The 20909-nt window shown below is 45.2% G+C and overlaps 1 protein-coding gene across 2 annotated transcripts in view; it reads right to left on the minus strand.

Moving 5' to 3' along the window:
• Positions 1-20909, minus strand: part of KDM1A (lysine demethylase 1A) — a 139172-nt gene that overhangs the window by 15402 nt on the left and 102861 nt on the right. For both annotated transcript variants that reach the window (XM_065421491.1, XM_065421492.1), the window contains 3 exons: positions 18001-18112; positions 17480-17612; positions 13582-13769 (listed from right to left, as the gene is read on the minus strand). In XM_065421491.1, the coding sequence (XP_065277563.1) occupies positions 13582-13769; positions 17480-17612; positions 18001-18112 (433 nt within the window). The remainder of the gene's footprint in view (positions 1-13581; positions 13770-17479; positions 17613-18000; positions 18113-20909) is intronic.

Consider the following 20909-nt stretch of genomic DNA (forward strand, 5'->3'; position numbering starts at 1 on the left):
TTTCCTCCCAGGCTCCAATGACTGTCGGAGTGGCCAATCTTTCTTGATGTAGTGGGAATCTCTTGCACGACTATCCCATTCGCAGAGAAAACAGCAGTACTTTGTGTATCCAGTCTGCAGACCAAGCAAGAGAGCAACAACCTTCAAATCGCCACAAAGCTGCCACTGATGTTGGTCATAGTTTATGCACCTCAAAAGTTGTTTCATGTTGTCATAGGTTTCATATGGACTTCATGACCAACCGGAATTGATGGCAAAACATTGCCATTATGCAGTAAAACAGCTTTAAGACTCGTCTTCGATGAATCAATGAACAGTCTCCACTCATATGGATCGTGAACGATGTTGAGGGCTGCCATCACACCATCGATGTTGTTGCAGGCTACATGATCACCTTCCGTGAAGAAGAATGGGACAAGATCCTTTTGACGGTCACGGAACATGGAAACCCTAACATCACCTGCCAGGAGATTCCACTGCTGTAGTCTGGAGCCCAACAGCTCTGCCTTACTCTTGGGTAGTTCAAAATCCCTGACAAGGTCATTCAGTTCACCTTGTGTTATGAGGTGTGGTTCAGAGGAGGAGGATGGGAGAAAATGTGGGTCCTGTGACATTGATGGTTCAGGACCAGAAGTTTCATCCTCTTCCTCGTCTGACTCAAGTGAGAATGATTCTGGTGCATCAGGAACCGGCAGACCTTCTCCGTGGGGTACTGGGCGTATAGCTGATGGAATGTTTGGATAATGCACAGTCCACTTTTTCTTCTTTGACACACCTTTCCCAACTGGAGGCACCATGCAGAAGTAACAATTGCTGGTATGATCTGTTGGCTCTCTCCAAATCATTGGCACTGCAAAAGGCATAGATTTCCTTTTCCTGTTCAACCACTGGCGAAGATTTGTTGCACAAGTGTTGCAGCATATGTGTGGGGCCCACCTCTTGTCCTGATCTCCAATTTTGCAGCCAAAATAAAGGTGATAGGCTTTCTTAACCATAGTGGTTATACTGCGCTTTTGTGATGCAAAAGTCACTTCCCCACAAACATAGCAAAAGTTATCTGCACTGTTCACACAAGTACGAGGCATCTCTGCTCACTTTGGCTAAACAGAAATGTGTCCCTTTGCAAAATCAAACACTGACAAATAAGAGAGCACGACACTGTATGATTTCTAGAGCTGATATAGGGCAATTTGTTCAGCAGAGTGATGTAAACTTCGTTATGATTGCATCATCCATGACTTCTAGGAATAACATGATGCAATTCATATCATGTATGACGCAATACCAGCTTCAGATTGCATCATTCATTGTTTTGCCTAAAAAGCAAGTACTGTCCAAACCTAGTCAGATTTATTCATAGAGCCAGTCAAAGATGTATTTTAGTCGTTTCTGGTTTAAATTGAGATCCCTTCCCTTTATAACTCACTTATCCTCCGCCATTCCCAAGTCAAGGGTCGTATATACTGACCCAATAGCATATCTTGAAAACTAGAGCCAATCAACAATTTTAAGCATAATTTTTGTTCTCAGTGACCCAGAATTAGTAAAGTTTGACTACATTTATTTCAGAAGCATTTTGGCTGTAGAGCAGTGCAATAGGTTGTAAGTCTCATTTGCATGTTTCTCAATACAATGTCATCTAACTATGCTGGGGCATTGGTTCAGTAGAATCATAGAATATCAGGGTTGGAAGGGACCTCAGGAGGTCATCTAGTCCAACCCGCAGGACCAATCCCCAGACAGATTTTTGCCCCATATCCCTAAATGGCCCCCTCAAGGATTGAACTCACAACCCTGGGTTTAGCAGGCCAATGCTCAAACCACTGAGCTATCCCTCCCCCCTTACTGAATATAAACGCCCAACATTACTACCCAAGTTACCATACCAGCTATGGTCTTGCTTATACGTTCTTGTAGGCACTCTTAAGGATCCGGATATCTAGCACATTAATCATAGTCTGTGAAACATTCAAATTAGGAAGATTGCTTGGAACTAGAGAGTCATCTGGTTTAGCAGTGCAGGTACACTATAGTATCAGTCTAACTTCCATTCACAGTTACACATATAAACCCGTTCTCTGTTGTAAGACAAACTGCTTGAAAATTCAAAGACAAGCAAGCAGGTGGGATGAGGAGTGTGGATCTGTAGAGGAGACAAATGGTTAGATTACTGGACTTTTTATTTAAAATCCATTTTAAGAAAAAAGAACGAAATTATAATTAGCTAGTAAGGAAGGCCCCATAAAATAACTGTGGAGGAAGAAGAGCAGGAAAGGAAAATAGTTAGACAACTTGAGCACACTCAAAAATCTGGTCTCCCACTGACGAGTTTTCAAAACTCATGAAGATACAGGGATATACTAAAGATTGGAGTAAATTAGTAGTTAATACTTCTCTTACGAAAAGGAAATGTGTGATGCTTGCTATCACAGTCCTTGAATTCTTATTTACATTCCTAGTAAAATAGAAAGAATAGTTACTTACCTTACAATAACTGCGGTTCGAGATGTGTTGTCTGCAGCTTCAACTTTTGATGCACGTGTTCCTCATGTGCATCAATACTGGATTCTTTTTTAAAAGCAATCCATTTGTGGCTGCACCTGTCCCTTGGCTTCCCTCTCGTTCCCCACAGCCAACTTCAACCACCACTCAGGTCCTTTGCCAATAAAGAATCCTACAGTAGCAGAACTCCAAATCAGTGGGGAAGGAGAGCAAGCCATGGACTCCTTGTGGATAACACATCTGACAGGACTATAGTTACTGTAAGATAGGTAAGCATTCTCTCCAAGTGATTGTCCATAGAGTCCATTCTTGGTGATTAACAAACAGTTGCCTAATTGCTTGGAGATGGGTAAGAGGCGTGCTACTTGAAGAGTGACTGCAGGACAGCCCTATCAAAATTAGCCTCCAATCTGGAAGCTTGCACGAGGGAACAACAAGTGGCAAGTCTGTGGACCTAACTCCACACTGCTGGTCTACATACATCTCTGCATGCTCTAAGGTATGTAAAATGTTATCCAAACAGATAGCAGAGGCTGCCCGAGCCTTAGTGGAATAAAGTCTAATAAAACCAGAGGAATCTTTTCTAGGTAACTCCTGCTTCAATGGTGCCTCATGAGAAGGGTCCCGGAAAAGGGGTTAGAACCGCTTGAAACCAGATGAGATATCCCTGGCTTATTACCTTGAGGACGAACCAGTCATCCTAGCCCAGGCATCTTATAAGTAAGATAAGTGGTTGAAATGGTCAAGTCAGGCCTTCAGTGCAGACATCAAATTTGTTGCCTGTTTGACACCCCAGGCAGTGAAGTGGCTGGGGAAGCAGGAGAGGATTGGTTCCAGAAATCTCTCACTTCCTTGGGAGGCTTTGAATATCTTTGTTGAGAGTAGTATTTGGTGAGGTATTTGGCTCTGTGGCTTCAGCTTCAGTGCTAGAACGTACAGTCCCAAAGATTGCAAGGTCACTTGCGAATCTTTAAATGTATAGAGCATTTCCTCCATACTACTGTTGAATAGCTCATTGCCCTCAAAACTGGAGGTCCCCAATGGGCACCTGAACCTCCCTCAGAATCCCAGATGCCTGCAGCCAGGAGGACCTCCTCATAGTAAAGGGAATGGTCATCATTCTCAGTGCTGCGTTAGATGTTAGTGCAGCTTCAAGTGATGTTCTGGTCATGAGTTGACCTTAGAACATGAGGGATTTCATCTCCCGGTATTCTTCTGGCAGTTTGTCCACAAAGTTGGAGAGCCTTTTTCAGATTAAAAAGTGACATTTTGAGAGTAGAGATTCATAGATTCATAGATTCTAGGACTGGAAGGGACCTCGAGAGGTCATCGAGTCCAGTCCCCTGCCCGCATGGCAGGACCAAATACTGTCTAGACCATCCCTGATAGACATTTATCTAACCTACTCTTAAATATCTCCAGAGATGGAGATTCCACAACCTCCCTAGGCAATTTATTCCAGTGTTTAACCACCCTGGTAGAGGGTTTTCTGCTACCCATCAGGACCTGCTAAACTTGTACTGGGCATGCTTGCTCTTCTGCATTTAGCCATGCAGCAGCCATACCGTCAGGTGCAGGGTTGCGAGGTTCTGGCCATGGTTCTGGGAGAGTAAGTCCGGCCAGAGTGGTAGTTCTGTAGGTTCCACTACCGAGTGCGCCAACAGCTTCCCAAACCAGTGCTGGCAAGGCCACGCCGGCGCTATCAGGATTACCTTCATCTTGTCCCACTTGATCTTCACAAAGATTCTGAACCAGCAGTACTGGTGGGAAGGCATACGGTAGTACCCCCGACCACGGGAGTAAGAATGCATTGGAAAGGGAGCCTCTGTTGAGCCCACGAATTGAGTAGAAGTTGTGGCACTTCCTGTTCTGTCTAGACACGAATAGGTCCACCTGGGGAGTTCCCCGACCTCTGGAAGATCACACTGGCCACTTCCGGGTAAAGTGACCTCTCGCATGAAACGAGAAGGTCCTGCTGAGGTGATCTACTAGCATGTTCCTGGCCCCTGGGAGGTGCAAGATCACCAGATGAATGGCATGCTGCACACAGAAGCCCCATAACCAGAGAGCCTCTTGGCAAAGGGCTGATGAGCGAGCTCCACCTTACTTGTTGATATAGAACATTGTGGAGGTATTGTCTGTTTAGGATTTGAACCACCTTGCCCATCAGGTGGAGGAGGAATGCATGACAGGCCAAGAGTATCGCCTTGAGCTCCCTGATGTTTATGTGTAGAGAGCTATCCTCCTGCGACCAGCGACCTTGCGTGCAGAGGCGAGATCCCCAAACCAGGTCTGAAGCATTGGAGACCAAAATCACCGAAGGGAACTCCTTCCAATAATGAGCTGGGGTCCATCCAGTGACAACCGGTACCATGATCACCCGAGCTAGTGTATGCTGGGAAGGTAGACCAACACCGGCCATGCCTACAGGGGTCTGAGATGGAGCTGCGCATGCTGGACCACGTAAGTATAAGTTGCCATATTGCCCAACAGCTTGAGGCACACGTGGGCAGTCATGAGAGGGTGGTCTCATGTGGGAGATCAAGCTTGACATGGTCTGGGAACGGGCCTCTGGCAGAAAGGCTCTGGCCTGTGTAGAGTTGAGGATCGCTCCTATGAACTCTATCTGCTGAACGGGGGTCAGAGTTGATTTCTGCTCGTTTATAAGCAGGCCCAGATCCCGACAGGTGGAGTGCACCAGATCGAGGCTTCTTTGCACCTAGGCCTGTGACCTTCCCTGGACGAGCCAGTCATCGAAATACAGGTAAATCTGTACTTCTTGACATCTCAGGTAAGCAGCCACTGTTACCATGCACTTTGTGAAAACCCATGGGGTGGACGAGAGGCCAAAGGGCAGCACTATAACTGGAAATGGTGTTGGCCCACCATAAAACGGAGAAACCTTCTGTGTTCATGGAAAATGGAGATATGAAAAATAAGCATCCTTTAAGTTGAGGGCAGCATACCAATCTCCTGGATCCAGGGAAAGGATGATGGAGGCCAGGGAGACCATGCGAAACTTCAACTTCTTGAGATATTCGTTGAGGCGATGCAGGTCTAGAATGGGTCTGAGGCCCAGTTTGGCCTTCGGGATTAGGAAACATCAGAAACAGAACCCTTTTCCCCCTCATGTCTTGAGGGACCTCCTCTTCTGCCCCTAGCCATAGGAGGGTTTCCACTTCCTGAACAAGGAGTTCCTCATGAGAAGGGTCCCTGAAGGGGGTGGAGGAGGGATGGCGGAGAACTGCACAGTATAGCCCGATGCTATTGTGTTGAGCACCTAACAATCTGACGTCAATCAGGTCCACGCAGCCAGGAAGGGACACAACCGGTTCAAAAACAAACTGGGTGTGTGTGTGTGTGGGGGTGATTCTGAAGTTCGAGTGGGGCACTGTTCTCAAGCGCACCATCAAAATGCCTGCCGTGGCCCCCCTGGGTGTCATGCAGGACCAGACTGGGCAGGCGAGGAGGATGAAGCACGACAACTGCGTTTAAACCCTTTATCCCATTCCTTTCTCTTATTGGTGCCTTGTCACAGTGGCCCCAAAGATCTGGGCTGTGGAGGTAGCCGGTACTGATTCCTAATGGTTTGTAGCGTGTAAAGGCCCAGTGAACGTAACTTAGCCCAAGAGTCCTTCAGACAGTGCAGCCTAGCATCAGTCTGCCCTGAGAAGAGAGCATTCCCTTTGAACGGGAGGTCCTGAACAGACAACTGCATCTCCTGGGAGATGCCCAAGGATTGCAGCCACGAACTGCGCTTCATGACCACAGCAGAGGCTACAGCTCTGGCTGATGAGTCAGCCGCAACCCACGCCACCTGGAGAGAGCCTCTAGCCACTGCCTTGCCCGTCTCCAGAATGGATGCATACTGCAGACTGAGGTCCTGTGGAAGGGAGTCCTTGAACTTATTGATGGAGTCCCACAAATTAAAATTGTATCTCCCCAACAGGGCTTGATGGTTTGACACCTGGAGCTGGATACTGGCTGTTGAGTAAACGTTTCTCCCCAAAAGGTCTAATTTCTTTGCGACTCTAACACCACTTATTAACTAAAATAAACTATGTACAAGAGAACAGTGAGTAATGAAGAAAAAAATGCTATCGCACTTGCAGATACAAGAGGAAAGGTGCTCTGACAACCATCACAAGCAGTAAGAAGGAACCGACAAGGCATAAGGCCGGCGGCGCCTCACATACCGGTACATGAGTGCGGGACTCCAGGGGATGCCAGAGCTGGCCCTACGGATACTGCTAAGGCAAAAAAATCTGATGACTGTGCACGTGGGCATGCGCACACCTACCATGGAATCAACATGAGCAAGCACGTGAAGAAGTGGGATCTCCAGCATATGTTCCTCACTGTACCCCCACAGCCATGCTCCCAGATGCCATTCCCCTCCTTGGGCCAAGTTCAGAGCAGTGAGAACAATTGCACTTGGGAGCCCAGCTTTTTCGAGCTAACACACCTGATAAGTTTGAACCCCTAAACACTAGAAGAGAGAAGAACAAGAAGAGGCAGAGTGACTTGGAGCCTCCTGCTGAGCCCTCCACAGAACTGTGTCCCTTTAAAGCAATGTTTCAATTTTGTTTTAATTTATAGATTACAAAGCCAGAAGCTCCCTTTGGGAAAATCTAGACTGACCTACTGTATAACACAGGCCATAGAACTTCCCCCGAAGAAGAGGTTATTCACCTTGTACAGTAACTGCTTTTCTTCCTGTGAGTGCTCCACTTCAGGCGTGCATGTGCCTCTCATGCCTTGATCAGACATTTTCAGGTAGCAGCATCTGTTCGCCCCATATATGCAACCTAAGCATCCTCCTGTCAGACACTGAGGCAAACCACCCTCAGCTCCTTCTCTACCCCAACATCCCTTAGGGAACACTCTAAAGTGGAGGGGAAGGAAAATGGGAGTGGAGCACCCATAAGGACACACATCTCAAAGAACCACAGACAGAGCACAAGGTAAGAAACCTCTTCTTCTTCTAGTAGCGTCCTATAGGTGCTCCACCACAGGGGACTTCCAAGCAGTATTCTAACAGAAGGAGGAGGGAGCTTCAGAACAAAGTCCAGAACTAAAGATAATACAGAACAGAGGGTCGCATCGGATCTGGCAGCCTGGATAAGGGCATAAGTTGGGTAAAGATATTTATTGAAACCCAGGTAGCGGCCCTACATATTTCAGAAATTGTTACATTCTTCAGTAATGCTGTAATATGTTGCCTGAGATCTGGCCAAGTGTGCTATCACCGCATGCGGGGGTTGAGCACCTGCGGTCTCATAACAAGTGACAATTCAACCAGATATCCATTTTGACAGTCTCTAAGTAGAGATAGAGAATCCCCGGCCTCTATCTATGATGGAGATGAAGAGCCTAGGCAATCTTCAAAATTGCCTGGTCCTATCTAAATAGAAGGCCAAAGCTCTTCTAACAACCAGGGTATGGAAATAGGATTCCTGCTGAGAATTATGAGGTTTCAGAAGATATACTGGTAGATGGATGGATTGATTAAGGTGGAAATCCTACAGAACTTTCTATAAGAATTTAGGATGTGGGTGTAAGGAGACTATTCTTGAAGAATACTATAAAGGGGGGAGGAGAGGTCTGCCATTAGGGCCCCAATTTACCCAACTCTACAAGAAGTAGTGAGGGCAACTAAGAAGGTATTGGAAATTATCTTGGCCTATGATGAAGTGTAGGTATTTCTTGTGTGATGGGTTTAATCGATATATGAAAATAGGCATCTTGTAGGTCAGGGCTGAAAACCAATCCCCTTCCTCCAATAAGAGAATTATAGTTGCCAGAGTCACCATCCTGAACTTTTGAGGCTTCACGTGCTTTAAGTGTCTTAGATCTAAGATCGGCCTCCCTCCTTCTTTGGCACCAGGAAATGCTTTGAGTAGAACCTCTTGCCTTGTTGGGGGAAGGGATCAGTTCTATTGCTTCTAGCTGTTGTCTCAACACAAGCTCGTGAGACAGGTCCTGAAGAGGGATGGGGAAGGAGGTGGGGGTGAGAGGGCATGATGTAAAATGGATGGTATAGTCAGATGTTATGACCTCCATGACCCACTTTTCCATGGTGGTCAGTTTCCAAGCCTGCTGGATAACAGGAAGGCAAACCCCTAAAGAGGGGAGGTGGTCCAATAGGCATAAGTGTCACTCCAATATGACTTCAGAGGATGGGTGGTCAGTGCTGTCTGAAAAATCAGGCTCCTCTAAGGCATCTTAATTTTTTTGCCCAAAAATTGAGGTACCTCAAATCACTATGCCTAAATATTTAGAGAATAAACAGCACTGTGAGATTTTGTTCAGAATAGATTTTGCCAAATAATTACTAAATTAGCAGATTAAAGGAAAGCAGTTATTAGATTTGAATTTTAGTAAGGTATTTAGTAAGGTATTTAATTTAATGTTATATTTTGAAAGACAGCTCTTAAAATTGATTTTCATAGTCTTGCATCCAACAATGTTGACTGATATTGGCCGGAGAGACAACAAAAGCATTGAAAAATAGTGAATTAGAGATTGGATGAAGGCAGTATTGAACACTAGATTATCTTCCATGATAGTCTAGAAGAGGAAGTCAACAATATAGTAATTAAATTCACAGCTGATATTAAATTGGGAGTAAATGCAAACACCAATGAGGACAAATAATGCAAAACAACCTAGAGAGAGGTTTGAAATATGGACAGAAAATTAAAAAATATGCAGCTTTGAAAAATGCAGATTAATACATTTAGGGAAAACGTATCTGAAACACACACACACTCGAGGGAAGTAGTAAATTCTGACAGAGACCTGGGGCAGAGATACAGCAAAGTAAATATGTCTCTCCAATGGTACATAACAGAAAAAAAAAAAAAAAAGAGGCTATATGAATGGGGCTGCACACACAAATAGCACAGAATAGGGATGTAAAACTCTCTCTGTGTACCGCTCTGGCATGACTGCCTCAAAAATTGCACCCAGTTCTGGACTCAACAAACATCTAGATTTAGGGAGATCAATTAGGTTGTAGAATAGAACCTGAGACATTTAAAACAAGACAGGGAGCAAGCATACAATAGCGAACAATTCCACAACAGCAGAGAGGGCAAAAGACACCTAACTAGGGCCTTGGCTACACTTGCGAGTTACAGCGCTGTAAAGCCGCCCCCAGCGCTGTAACTCACTCCCCGTCCCCACTGACAAGGCATTTGCAGCGCTGTATCTCCATGGTTGGAGAGCTGCATGTACTCCACGTCCCTGAGAGGAATAGCGAGTATTGTGCTGCCGCTGCAGCACCAGTGTGGCCGCCCAATGCGCTGTGAATGGCCTCCAGAATTATTCGGCAGTATCCCACAATGCCTGTTCTAGCCACTCTGGTCATCAGTTCAAACTCTACTGCCCTGGCCTCAGGTAACCGACCATGTGACCCACCCTTTACATTCCCCGGGAATTTTAAAAATCCCCTTCCTGTTTGCTCAGTCCGGCGTGGTGTGGAGTGCTATCAGCGAATCTTTCCAGGTGACCATGCCTCCACGTGCCAAGCGAGCCCCAGCATGGAGCAATGGTGAGTTGCTGGACCTCATCGGTGTTTGGGGGGAGGAAGCTGTACAGTCCCAGCTGCGCTCCAGCCGTAGGAATTACGATACCTTCGGGAAGGTATCAAAGGACATGATGGAAAGGGTCCATGACCGGGACGCCCTGCAGTGCAGGATTAAAGTGAAGGAGCTGCAAAGTGCCTACCGCAAAGCCCGCGACGCAAACGGCTGCTCGGGTGCTCCCCCGCGACCTGCCGATTCTACAAAGAGCTGGATGCGATACTTGGGGTTAACCCCACCTCCACTCCGAGCACCACCATGGACACTTCAGAGCCGGTGGGGGGGGTGGGGAGGGGGGAGGAGGAAAACGGGAGTGATGGTGGTGGGCCGGATGGAGACACCCCGGAATCCCTGGAGCCATGCAGCCAGGAGCTCTTCTCGAGCCAGGAGGAAGGTAGCCAGTCGCAGCGGCCGGTACTTGGTGGAGGACAAACAGAAGAGCAGGTTCCCGGTAAGCGGTTTCTTTTCGGGAAGGAATTTTTTCGGTGTGGCCTCTTTGGGAGAGGAGGGTTAGGCATGCATGCCTAGATGCGGAATAGTGCATTGATGTGGTTTATCACATCGCGGTAATTGACCTTGGTAATCTCCTCGAATGTCTCATCCAGAACGTGTGCAATGCGCTTGCGCAGGTTTATCAGGAGAGCCACCGTGGTCCTTGTCCCAGCCAGGCTAACGTGTCCGCGCCACTGTGCCGTGAGGGGCGGGGGGACCATTGCTGCACACAGGCAAGCTGCATATGGGCCAGGGCGGAAGCCACATTGCAGTAGAAGACCCTCCCTTGCTTCCCAGGTCACCCTCAGCAGCGAGATATCGTCCAGGACGAACTCCTGTGGAAAATGTTGGGACAGTGTTCAGTGTAGCTGCCCCCTGAAGCTGTTGGCTCTCCCCAAGGCACAGAAACCCAGAGGACAGTGCAGCCCTGAAACAATCAGTCCCCCTTACTCACCATTTTGAGGCTCCCGTGGGATATGTGTGCTCTGTTTCGGACGGGAAAATTATGCAATTGTGTAGACCCTGTGTGTTTTCTACTCCTTAAGTGCGGGGGAAATCATTACTCTGTCTGGTATAAACAATGCTGCCTCTGTTAAATGTTGCATTTTGCCTATACAGCAGCATCAACCTTGAGACCTCAGCCGTCCCTCTTATCGCCTGCTCAGAGACTGCAAAGACTCAGGAAGAGACCGCGAAAAAGCAAAGACGACATGCTGCAAGAAGTGATGCGGCAATCTATTAAAGAGAATGAGAAAGCACAGAACTGGAGGGAGAGAGAAAGCAGGATCCGCCAGGAAAACGCAGCGCACCGGCGGCAAAGCACGGAGCACCGGCAGCAAAGCACGGATTGGCTCATAAGCATCCTGGAGCACCAAGCAGACGCTATCCAGGAGCTCGTAGCCATGCAGAAAGAGGAGCAGTACCGCAAACGCCACCCTCCCCCACAGCCCTTGTCCCAAAACTCTTTCCGTTGTGCCCCACTGTCACCTCCAACCCACTTTCCCCAACTTCTGTGGGAGGAGGCTCCAGTAGCAGTACCAATTCCATATCTTCCTTGTCATATACCAGTGGAGCTGGCTGTGAGCAGGGGAGGAACGATAAGACCCCTGCGATGGTGCTGGACAGCTGTGGTATGGGTCCCAGGGGCTCCAGTAGGGCCAGAAAGAGGATTCCATCAGTCTCAGTAGACCCCATGCTTCCCTGGGGCTGGTTATAGCCAGGCAGATAAGGTTGCCTTGGCTCTCTCTCTGGGCTCCTGTGCTGCGGCGGAGACACTGGCAGGGCTATGTCCTGGGACACCTCTGAGTCAGATGACGGGTCCACTGGAAATGGCAGTACAGGGACCCCCGATCCGATGGATGGGAAAGGGGGCTCTCCTGCAACAGGAGTAACAGTTTATCCTCAGGCATAGGAATGTCTCAGAGAATGGATGGGCGCGACAGGAGCAGAGACTATGAGTAAGGCAGGAACACCTCTTTCAGTCAGGAATGTCTCCATACATCCCAGAGTCGGTGGGGTTACCATTGAGAATACAGAGGGACCTGGTTTGGCTGTCGAAGCTGGCTGGTCTGAGGATTGACATGGCGGCACTCATAGAACACGTGGGGCCGCACTCAGTTGGAAGCTCCATATGTCTCACCACTGGTACTGACGAATCCCGCTTCTTCTTTACCTTACCTTCCAGTTGGGGGGCCTTTAGCAATGGATACATGGGATCCACATGCAACATCTCACCAGACCTGGCACAGCACAGGGAGGAAATATGTCTCTTATGAGCAGTCCACTGTGGAGATCTATTCTTATGCCTGTGAGACATAGTTTCTTACTTGTGTGGGGAGGAGCTTGTCCTTGGGCTTCTGTGCCAATAACGCCGCATCATGGATCATACTAGGAGGGGCACTACCAGTCAGCAGAGGACACTGTCCAGGGGGCTATCCTTGGTCAGGATCAGATTGAGTCCGGAATCTCATAGCCTCTTCTATCAGGAATGTATGGAGTCAGAGCTCATAAGCCTCTGTAGTCCTGGGCAGGAAGGACTTAGAGGTGCTGCCCTTCGCCGAGATGTTCACCTCACCCAGACAGTAGAGGCATCATTGATGCTTGTTACTGATGGAAAAGGAACAATGGTAGGATACACAGTTCTTGAAGCCCGGGTCCTTGGGCATGGTCCTCAGGTAGCGAGGAGTTCTTCCCCTCAACTGGGGAGGGGTTCTATACTAACTATGCAAAACTATTTACACAGGTATACAGAACAACTTTCTTAATGAAATAAGAGCGAAGGAGGAATAGGGGTTCCTATTCCTATCAGGCCATGGGGTGGTAAGAAGGAACTGGAGTGGCATCGACCTGCACTGCACGTTATATCCTCGGTCAGAAGCATGAGGAAAAACACTGCACATATGTGAGTCAATAGACATTGCTTGGAGGAAACTTTAAGACTCAGGTGCATGAGCTCCCACGTGTGGAATATACACTGGGACCGTCACACAAAAAAACCACCGATTGGAATTTCATTTGGCAGTCTCACAGAGACCAAGGATTTAATCAGCATGGGCCTGAACTATCCTCTTAAAGAGCTGTTCTTCCAATCCAGATCACAATCAAAGTATAGTGGTGCTGATGTGTACCAACAGGTGTTCAACAAATGTAAACTGAGGTTCTTTGCTTCAATCCTGCACTTATGATGCCACTTGGTACCCAGAAGCACACTACAAAGCTACACAGTAAAGAGGAGAAATACCTTAAGAAGGATAAGGGAGGTTCCAGCTCCTATAGTAGAAACGGAAAATACAGACTTTGTGTGGTCTCCTTTTATAGATGTGTTCCTAAGTCAAGCTCAGTGCATCTCACATTTTGCACACAAATGGCTCTTCACACAATTCAAAGAATGGGGTTCTAGAAAGAAAGAGGGGGGAGCTGCTCTCCAGCTTAGCATCATGCATTCCAGAATCTATTTATCGTACTCATTCCTCTACTGTTTTCCCCTTCCCTGTCAAGTTACCTTGTTAAGATTGCCAAATCCCATTCTTTGCACAGCAGACGTTTTCCACTCAGGAAGAGGAGGCACAAACTGTACAGCAGGTGGTTGCTGTTTCAACACTCCCAAGGGAAGAGTGCACAGTACAGCATCACATTTATAAATAAAAGTCTGGCTAGTGGAGCGGGTGTTCACAGCTATCACTTCGCATCCTGGTAAAGGTAAGGAAAAGCAGGGATTTAGACATTTAATAAGCCAAGGTCCTTTGGAAAAAACAGTGCATGATCATATACTTAGGAGACTATCATAATGCATTTGCACAGTGGGACAGAATTTAGGTTTCACAGACAACCTTAATTTTGGCATGGTCTAATTTTTGAGTGCTTGAATCTGCAACATTAACAGCATTCAAGGAATTCAATATTTGAATAACTGAACAGTCCTTGTATTACCATAGTGCTTAGAGATAACAGTCAGTACTAAGGCCCCCACTGCAGTGCACCCTGAGCAAATACATATGAAGACATTCCCTGCCCCATAGCTCTGCAAAGATGTGGGAAACTGCTTAATCTTGATGCAAATAGAGATCGGATGCCAACAGAGATTCAAGAAGAGGAATAACCGTTCACAGCAGATTTGGCAAAACGCAAAGGAGATACCAATGTGAGATTTCTAAAAATAGCTACAGCATTCGACCTAAGGTTTAAGAATCTGAAGTCCCATCCAAAATCTGAGAGGGACCAGGTGTGGAGCATGCTTTCAGAAGTCTTAAAAGAGCAACACTCCGATGGGGAAACTATAGAACCCGAACCACCAAAAAAGAAAATCAACCCTCTGCTGGTGGTAACTGACTCAGATTATGAAAATGAACATGCGTTGGTGCGCTCTGCTTTGGATCGTTATTAAGCAGAACCCATCAGCAGCATGGATGCATGTGCTCTGGAATGGTGGTTGAAGCATGAAGGGACATATGAATCTTTAGCAGATCTGGCACGTAAATATCTTGCAACGCCGGCTACAACAGTGTCATGCAAACACCTGTTCTCACTTTCAGGTGACATTGTAAACAAGAAGCGGGCAGCATTATCTCCTGCACTTTGTAACAAAACTTGTTTGTCTGAGCGATTGGCTGATGTAGGACTGAGTGGACTTGTAGGTTTTACATTGTTTTATTTTTAAGGTCAGGCTTGACAAAGCCCTGGCTGGGATGATTTAGTTGGGGATTTAGTTTGTACATAATTCTACATTTGTAAATTCAACTTTCATGATAAAGAGATTGCACTACAGTACTTGTATTAGGTGAATTGAAAAATACTATTTCTTTTTTTCAGTGCAAATATTTGTAATTAAAAATAAATATAAAGTGAGCACTATACACTCTATATTCTGTGTTGTAATTGAAATCAATACATTTGAAAATGTAGAAAACATTCAAAAATAAATATTATATTATTGTTTACTCGCGTGATTAATTTTGTTAATCGCTTGACAGCCCTACAGTGGGTTACATAAAATAATAAAACAAGTTTATTAACTACAAAGATAGATTTTAAGTGAAAACAAGTAATGAGGCATAAAAGAAAAACAGAGATAAAACACTTTCTGGTGCCTAACAAACGACAGAATCATAGAACTGTAGAACTGGAAGGGACCTCAATAGGTCATCTAGTCCAGTCGCCTGCACTCAAGGCAGGACTACATAATACCTAGACCATTCCAGACAGGTGTTTGTCTAACCCGTTCTTAAAAATCTCCAATGACAGAGATTCCACAACCTCCTGAGGCAATTTATTCCAGGGCTGACAGTTAGGAAGTTTTTCCTATTGTCCAACCTAAACTTCCCTTGCTGCAATTTAAGCCCATTGCTTCTTGTCCTATCCTCAGAGGTTAATGAGAACAATCCCCCCCCCCCCCTGTAAAAATCTTTTATGTACTTGAAAACTTATGTCCCCCCTCAGTCTTTTCTTCTCCAGACAAAACAAACCCAATTTTTTCAATCTTTCCTCATAGGTCATGTTTTTTACACCTTTAATAATTGTTTTTGCTCTTCTCTGGACTGTCTCCAATTTGTCCACATCTTTCATGATATGTGGTGCCCAGAAATAGACATAATACTCCAGTTGAGGTCTTATCAGCTCGGAATGAAGCAGAAGAATTACTTCACTGTTGACTTCTATTTAGCTTGTGATCCACAATAACCCCCAGATCCCTTTCCGCAGTACTCCTTCCTAGGCAGTCATTTCCCATTTTGTATGTGTGCAATTGATTGTTCCTTCCTAAGCGGAGTAGTTTGCATTTTTCCTTATTGAATTTCATCCTATTTTCTTCAGACCATTTCTCCCGTTTGTCCAAATCATTTTGAATTTTAATCCTATCCTCCAAAGTACTTGCAACTCCTCCCAGCTTGGTATCATCCACAAACTTTATAATTGTACTCTCTGTGCCATTACCTAAATAATTTAGGAAGATATTGAGCAGAACCAGACCTAGGACCAATCCCTGCAGGACCCCACTCGATATGCCCTTCCAACTTGACTGTTGAGGATTACTCTCTGGGAACGGTTTTCCAACCATACTATATTAGATTCAAACTATATTAACTATATTAGACTCAAAGCTAAGTTTCTGACCACATGCTTCAAGGACTTCCAAACCCCTCGCCCAGAGTTCAACGGCTGTTTCTTTTGTCTTCTAAGGTGCAAAGAGGGAGATGGACAGGAAGAAAAGTAACTTGGTGTTTGCCCCCTCCTTTTTTATAGCTTCACTCCTCCTTTTGAAAAGCATGTCTCCTTATTCTCAGCTGGAAAATGTATCTAGGATGGAAGGATGCTTGCCCTGGGTTCTTTCACCTGTGTATGCTTACATGCAGGTTTTCTCCCTTCCTTCTTTCTGCTTGATGACTGTTTAAATGCAAATTAAGTCAAATACACATTCCTTTGCTCAGGACAGACCTGTTTGCTGACTTCTGCCTGGGCAGGGCTGTGGGGTTTGGAACATGTGCTAACATCATCATACAGGGGAATTTTATAACTTCACAAACAATGTTGTTACATACATTTCCCGACAATGAGATTGACCAGCAAGTTATTATAAATGATACTTTATAAGGTTCTTCATTGGAAGTTTTCAAAAGGAGGCTGAATAGCCATCTGTCTTGGATGATTTAGACACAACAAATCCTGCATCTTGGCAGAGGGTTAGACTAGATGACCATTGCAGTCCCTTCTAACAATTTGTGTATGTCTACACTAGCACTTTTGTTGGTAAAACTTTTGTCAGTCGAGGTATGCACCGACTGACAAAAGCACCTGTGTGGAGAGCGCTATGTCAGCAGGAGAGGCTCTCCCGCCGACATAGCTACCAATGGAGACCTTGCAGCGGCACAGCTGCAGCGGTATAGCTGTGCCGCTGTAAGGTCCTTAGCGTAGACATAACCTATGATTCTACCCATGCTGCTTGGTCTCATTTTAGGCCCACAGAGCAAATCTTGCACAAATGAAACTGTGCCTTGGAGAACAATGTGCTGATCTGTGATGGACATTTCTGAGTAGCACTCCCACTGAATTCCTATTGTCAGAACCAGCATAGGCTAGGATGCTTACTGCATTTACCCCTTACTGCATTTACCTTAATCTCATTATGAATGGGAATCAGCAGGTCATGATGTACTTGGGACATGAGCAACTCAAGTTGCAACATGATGCAGAGCCCACACAACTAAAAAAACAAGCAACCAACAATTATTATTTGTAAACCTGTTAAAGCTTCCTAAATAGTTCAGGCCCTACAGGCCTTGCTTTTCTATGGCTCTGTGCTCATGGTGTCAAGAGTGTGTGAATCCTGTGAGTGAGGAACAGAGGCAATTGTCAAAGGACAGTGCTCCTTGGTAGTGTGACTTATAAAGTTAGAGAGCTTGATTTACCTGAAGCTGTGTAGCGAACCTGTCGAACTGCTGTATTTAATTTAATATCCAAGCCTTCTGCCAAGGCTACAGGCACACAGGAATATCCATTTCTCACAGTCAGATGACTGCCTGTGAATTCAAAATCATCATCCTAAAATGAAATATATAAAAATACATAAGTTTATAACCAAAACAGATCAATCAGTACAGAGTTAAATAAATGGGGAACTTTTCCACTTAAAGTGCTGTACCTAACTTAATTACAAGAAGAAAATTCCTAGTATTACTGGTAAAATAATTGGTATAGACTATTTTCCTATAACAAATAACTAATTATAATCCGTTTGGGTATTAGCAGAACCCTCTGGAACTCTCTGTTAATATCCTGTAGAATCTAGAATGAGAGTCGAAGGGATAATGCTGAGGTACATGACATTTAAATCTCTTAGAAATGCTTGCTAACATACAGAAACATGTCAGAATGAAATGCATGTGCTAAATCTATAAGCACTATTTTAAAGAATTTATTAATTAGGTACCTGGTCCCAGTGCTTCAATGAAAGTGTAGACAGCGGTGTGGCATTAGCAAATTCTAGATTTGCAAAATGCCAGTCAAGTATCTGTCTGTCCCTTGAGGATAAATAAACATCACTAGAAAAATATAAAAAGGGAAAGAAAAAAGTTGACTTTGCAGTGAGTGAAATACAGCAAAAAGATTGCCTTTGAAAGCCCAGTCTTCATCGATCGATATATGAAGAACACAAACAGAACACAACCCTACCTCAAAGTTCCTGATCACCTATCTGCAAGCAGCAATTCTGGATATAAGCATGGTGAAAGAGGGATGAGCGTGGTTCTATAAAGCCAATACAGGAGTGTACAGAACTCAGAATACCTTCATTTTGTCCTTCATGAAATACTTCCACAGTGGACGCTCTCTTCGTGGAAACTAGCTAGTGTGGCCTTGAGTTAGGACAGCCTTACCAAAGCACACAACTGATTTGGAGTATCATTTTCAAATATGCCTAGGCATTAGGCACTCAAATCCCATTGACTTTTAATGAGTTGGAAGCCTACCTCCATTAGACTGTATTTGCAATATTAATGGTAATTGGAGGTTTGCACTGAACAGGATTTGTATTTGTAGATCTTAGATACAGGAATCTACATAAAGCATGCTCTACAAACTCCACAAATTCTGAGGGAACAGGCTTCAAGACGTTCTAGAACTGAAGCTGTAAACCTATTTATATTCCCAGACAAATTACCTGAAGACGGAAGTAAGGTTGAGAGTACATGTAAGTAACTCAGGATAAAATACATTACTGGGATGCTACAATAATTCCCAAATCAAGCATTATAAATGTAGGAAATTCTAAGTTTACCCTTAACTTCAAAATCCCAACATGCCGAGTTAAGAAATGCACATAGTGCACTCATACAATCTTCCCCTATAGCAATGCCATGCCTTATCAATATGAGAGAGACATTTCAGTGTATCTTGTCCAAAACTGAAATGGATTTGAAAGACACATTGATTATTTTTTCCCCTTGTGTTATTATGGGGCAGTCCTTGACCCAGTTACTCCTACTCTCCTCTGTGCTGAGTAGACTTGGTACAATTGGACAGCTTTTGAAATGGAAGATTTAGGATTAATGGTATTGTCTACCATTATTTTTCATATCTAAAAGTTTCTGTCAGCTGAGGCTAGTGCATAAAAATCTTCAGAGAAATGCATGGAGAATTGCCCTCTTAAAATGACAAGTCTTCCACTATTCTCAATGGGAGCGTGTCCACAGCAGGCCTCAGTTTAGGTGCTCTCATTCAAAATGGTTCTGATTACCATTGTTTCCAATGGGGGAAAGGGGGGGGGGGGGGGAAGCCAGCCATCTTTGCTAAGACCTGCCTATAGCCTCTGTCCCATCGAGAACAAAGGAGGATAGATGCCCCTCTCAAGAGACCCACCCAACTGTGGACAAGTTATGACCTCAATCCCGAGAACAATGAGAGATGTCAGCCAATTTGAAAAATGGTGGTTTTATATGGAATTTTCTAGCAGAACATGATTTGTCAGCCTTTACTGAAGGAGAAACATTCAGTTATGAAGAAGGGGTGAAAAAATAATCGATAATCCTGAAAATAAACTCTTCAAATGTAGCCCACGTGAGATCTCACTCAGTTAACTATAAATGAGCTTAGGCTGTAAGCTCTCTGGGGCAGGGACCATCTCTGTCAAGTGTTTGTACAATACCTAGTCCAGTGAGGTCCTGGTCCATGACAAGGGCTCTAAGGTGCTCAATTAATACAAAAAATAGAAGTGTGAAGCATCTGTGTTCTGTTCCGATCTAGGAAAAGAGAGCTGAGCTTCTTAAAAGGACCCATTAATTTTAATCCCTAAACTAATTAACCAATTTACTTGTAAATTCTCAGAAAATTCATTCTATACTTAAAGAGTAAGTGCTGTAATTTTGAGGAGTACATTCTATATTCTTCATACCTAACAAAGTGTGTGCCCAGGTAGGTGTAAAACAACTATGGAACTACAAGAAGCAATTCCACATGTTGGAATGCAGTTAGTTAACCAATTCATTAGTTATTCCCTAGATACAGGATCTATTGTGGACCTACATGAACAATGGAAAAAGAGAGGAGAGATTTACAGAAACTATATTTTCACAATACAAGATGTGAGCAATTTTGGTGTTGGCTTAGAGAGAATGGCCTTTCCTTGCAAAGATGAAGGCATTCAACACAAGGAGGAGTTAAGATAATGGGCTCAGACTGAGCAAAGAATACAATTGAAAGAAGCTTAAGCAAAGAGGCTGGAAGGATTGTGTGGGCAAGACGGGAGGGAGAGTGGTACGCTGTCAAAAATAGCATTAACTATTTCTGTGTCACTAACAACTCAGAAACAAATGATGTTAAATGCTTATAGATCAGGGGTCGGCAACCTTTCAGAAGTGGTGTGCCGAGTCTTCATTTATTCACTCTGATTTAAGGTTTCGCGTGCCGGTAATACATTTTAATGTTTTTTAGAAGGTCTCTCTCTATAAGTCTATATTATTATATAACTAAACTATTGTTGTATTGTAAAATAAACAAGTTTTTCAAAATGTTTAAGAAGCTTCATTTAAAATTAAATTAAAATGTTGATCTTACACCGCCGGCCCGCTCAGCCCGCTGCTGGTCTGGGGTTCTGTTCACCTAGGCCGGCAGCGGGCTGAGCGGGGCCTGCGGCCGGGACCCCAGCTGGAAAGGGTCCGGCAGCCAGAACCCCAGACCGGCAGCGGGCTGTGCAGGGCCGGTGGCAGGGACCCCACAGCCCACTGCCGTTCAGGGGTTCCATCCGCCGGCTCCTGCCAGCCGGGATGCCGGCTCCTGCCAGCCGGGATGCCGGCTGCCGGACCCGCTCAGCCCGCTGCCGGTCTGGGGTCCCGGCCCTGCCCA

This window comes from Emys orbicularis, chromosome 23 (genome assembly GCF_028017835.1).
Source record: "Emys orbicularis isolate rEmyOrb1 chromosome 23, rEmyOrb1.hap1, whole genome shotgun sequence".
NCBI lineage: Eukaryota > Metazoa > Chordata > Testudines > Emydidae > Emys > Emys orbicularis.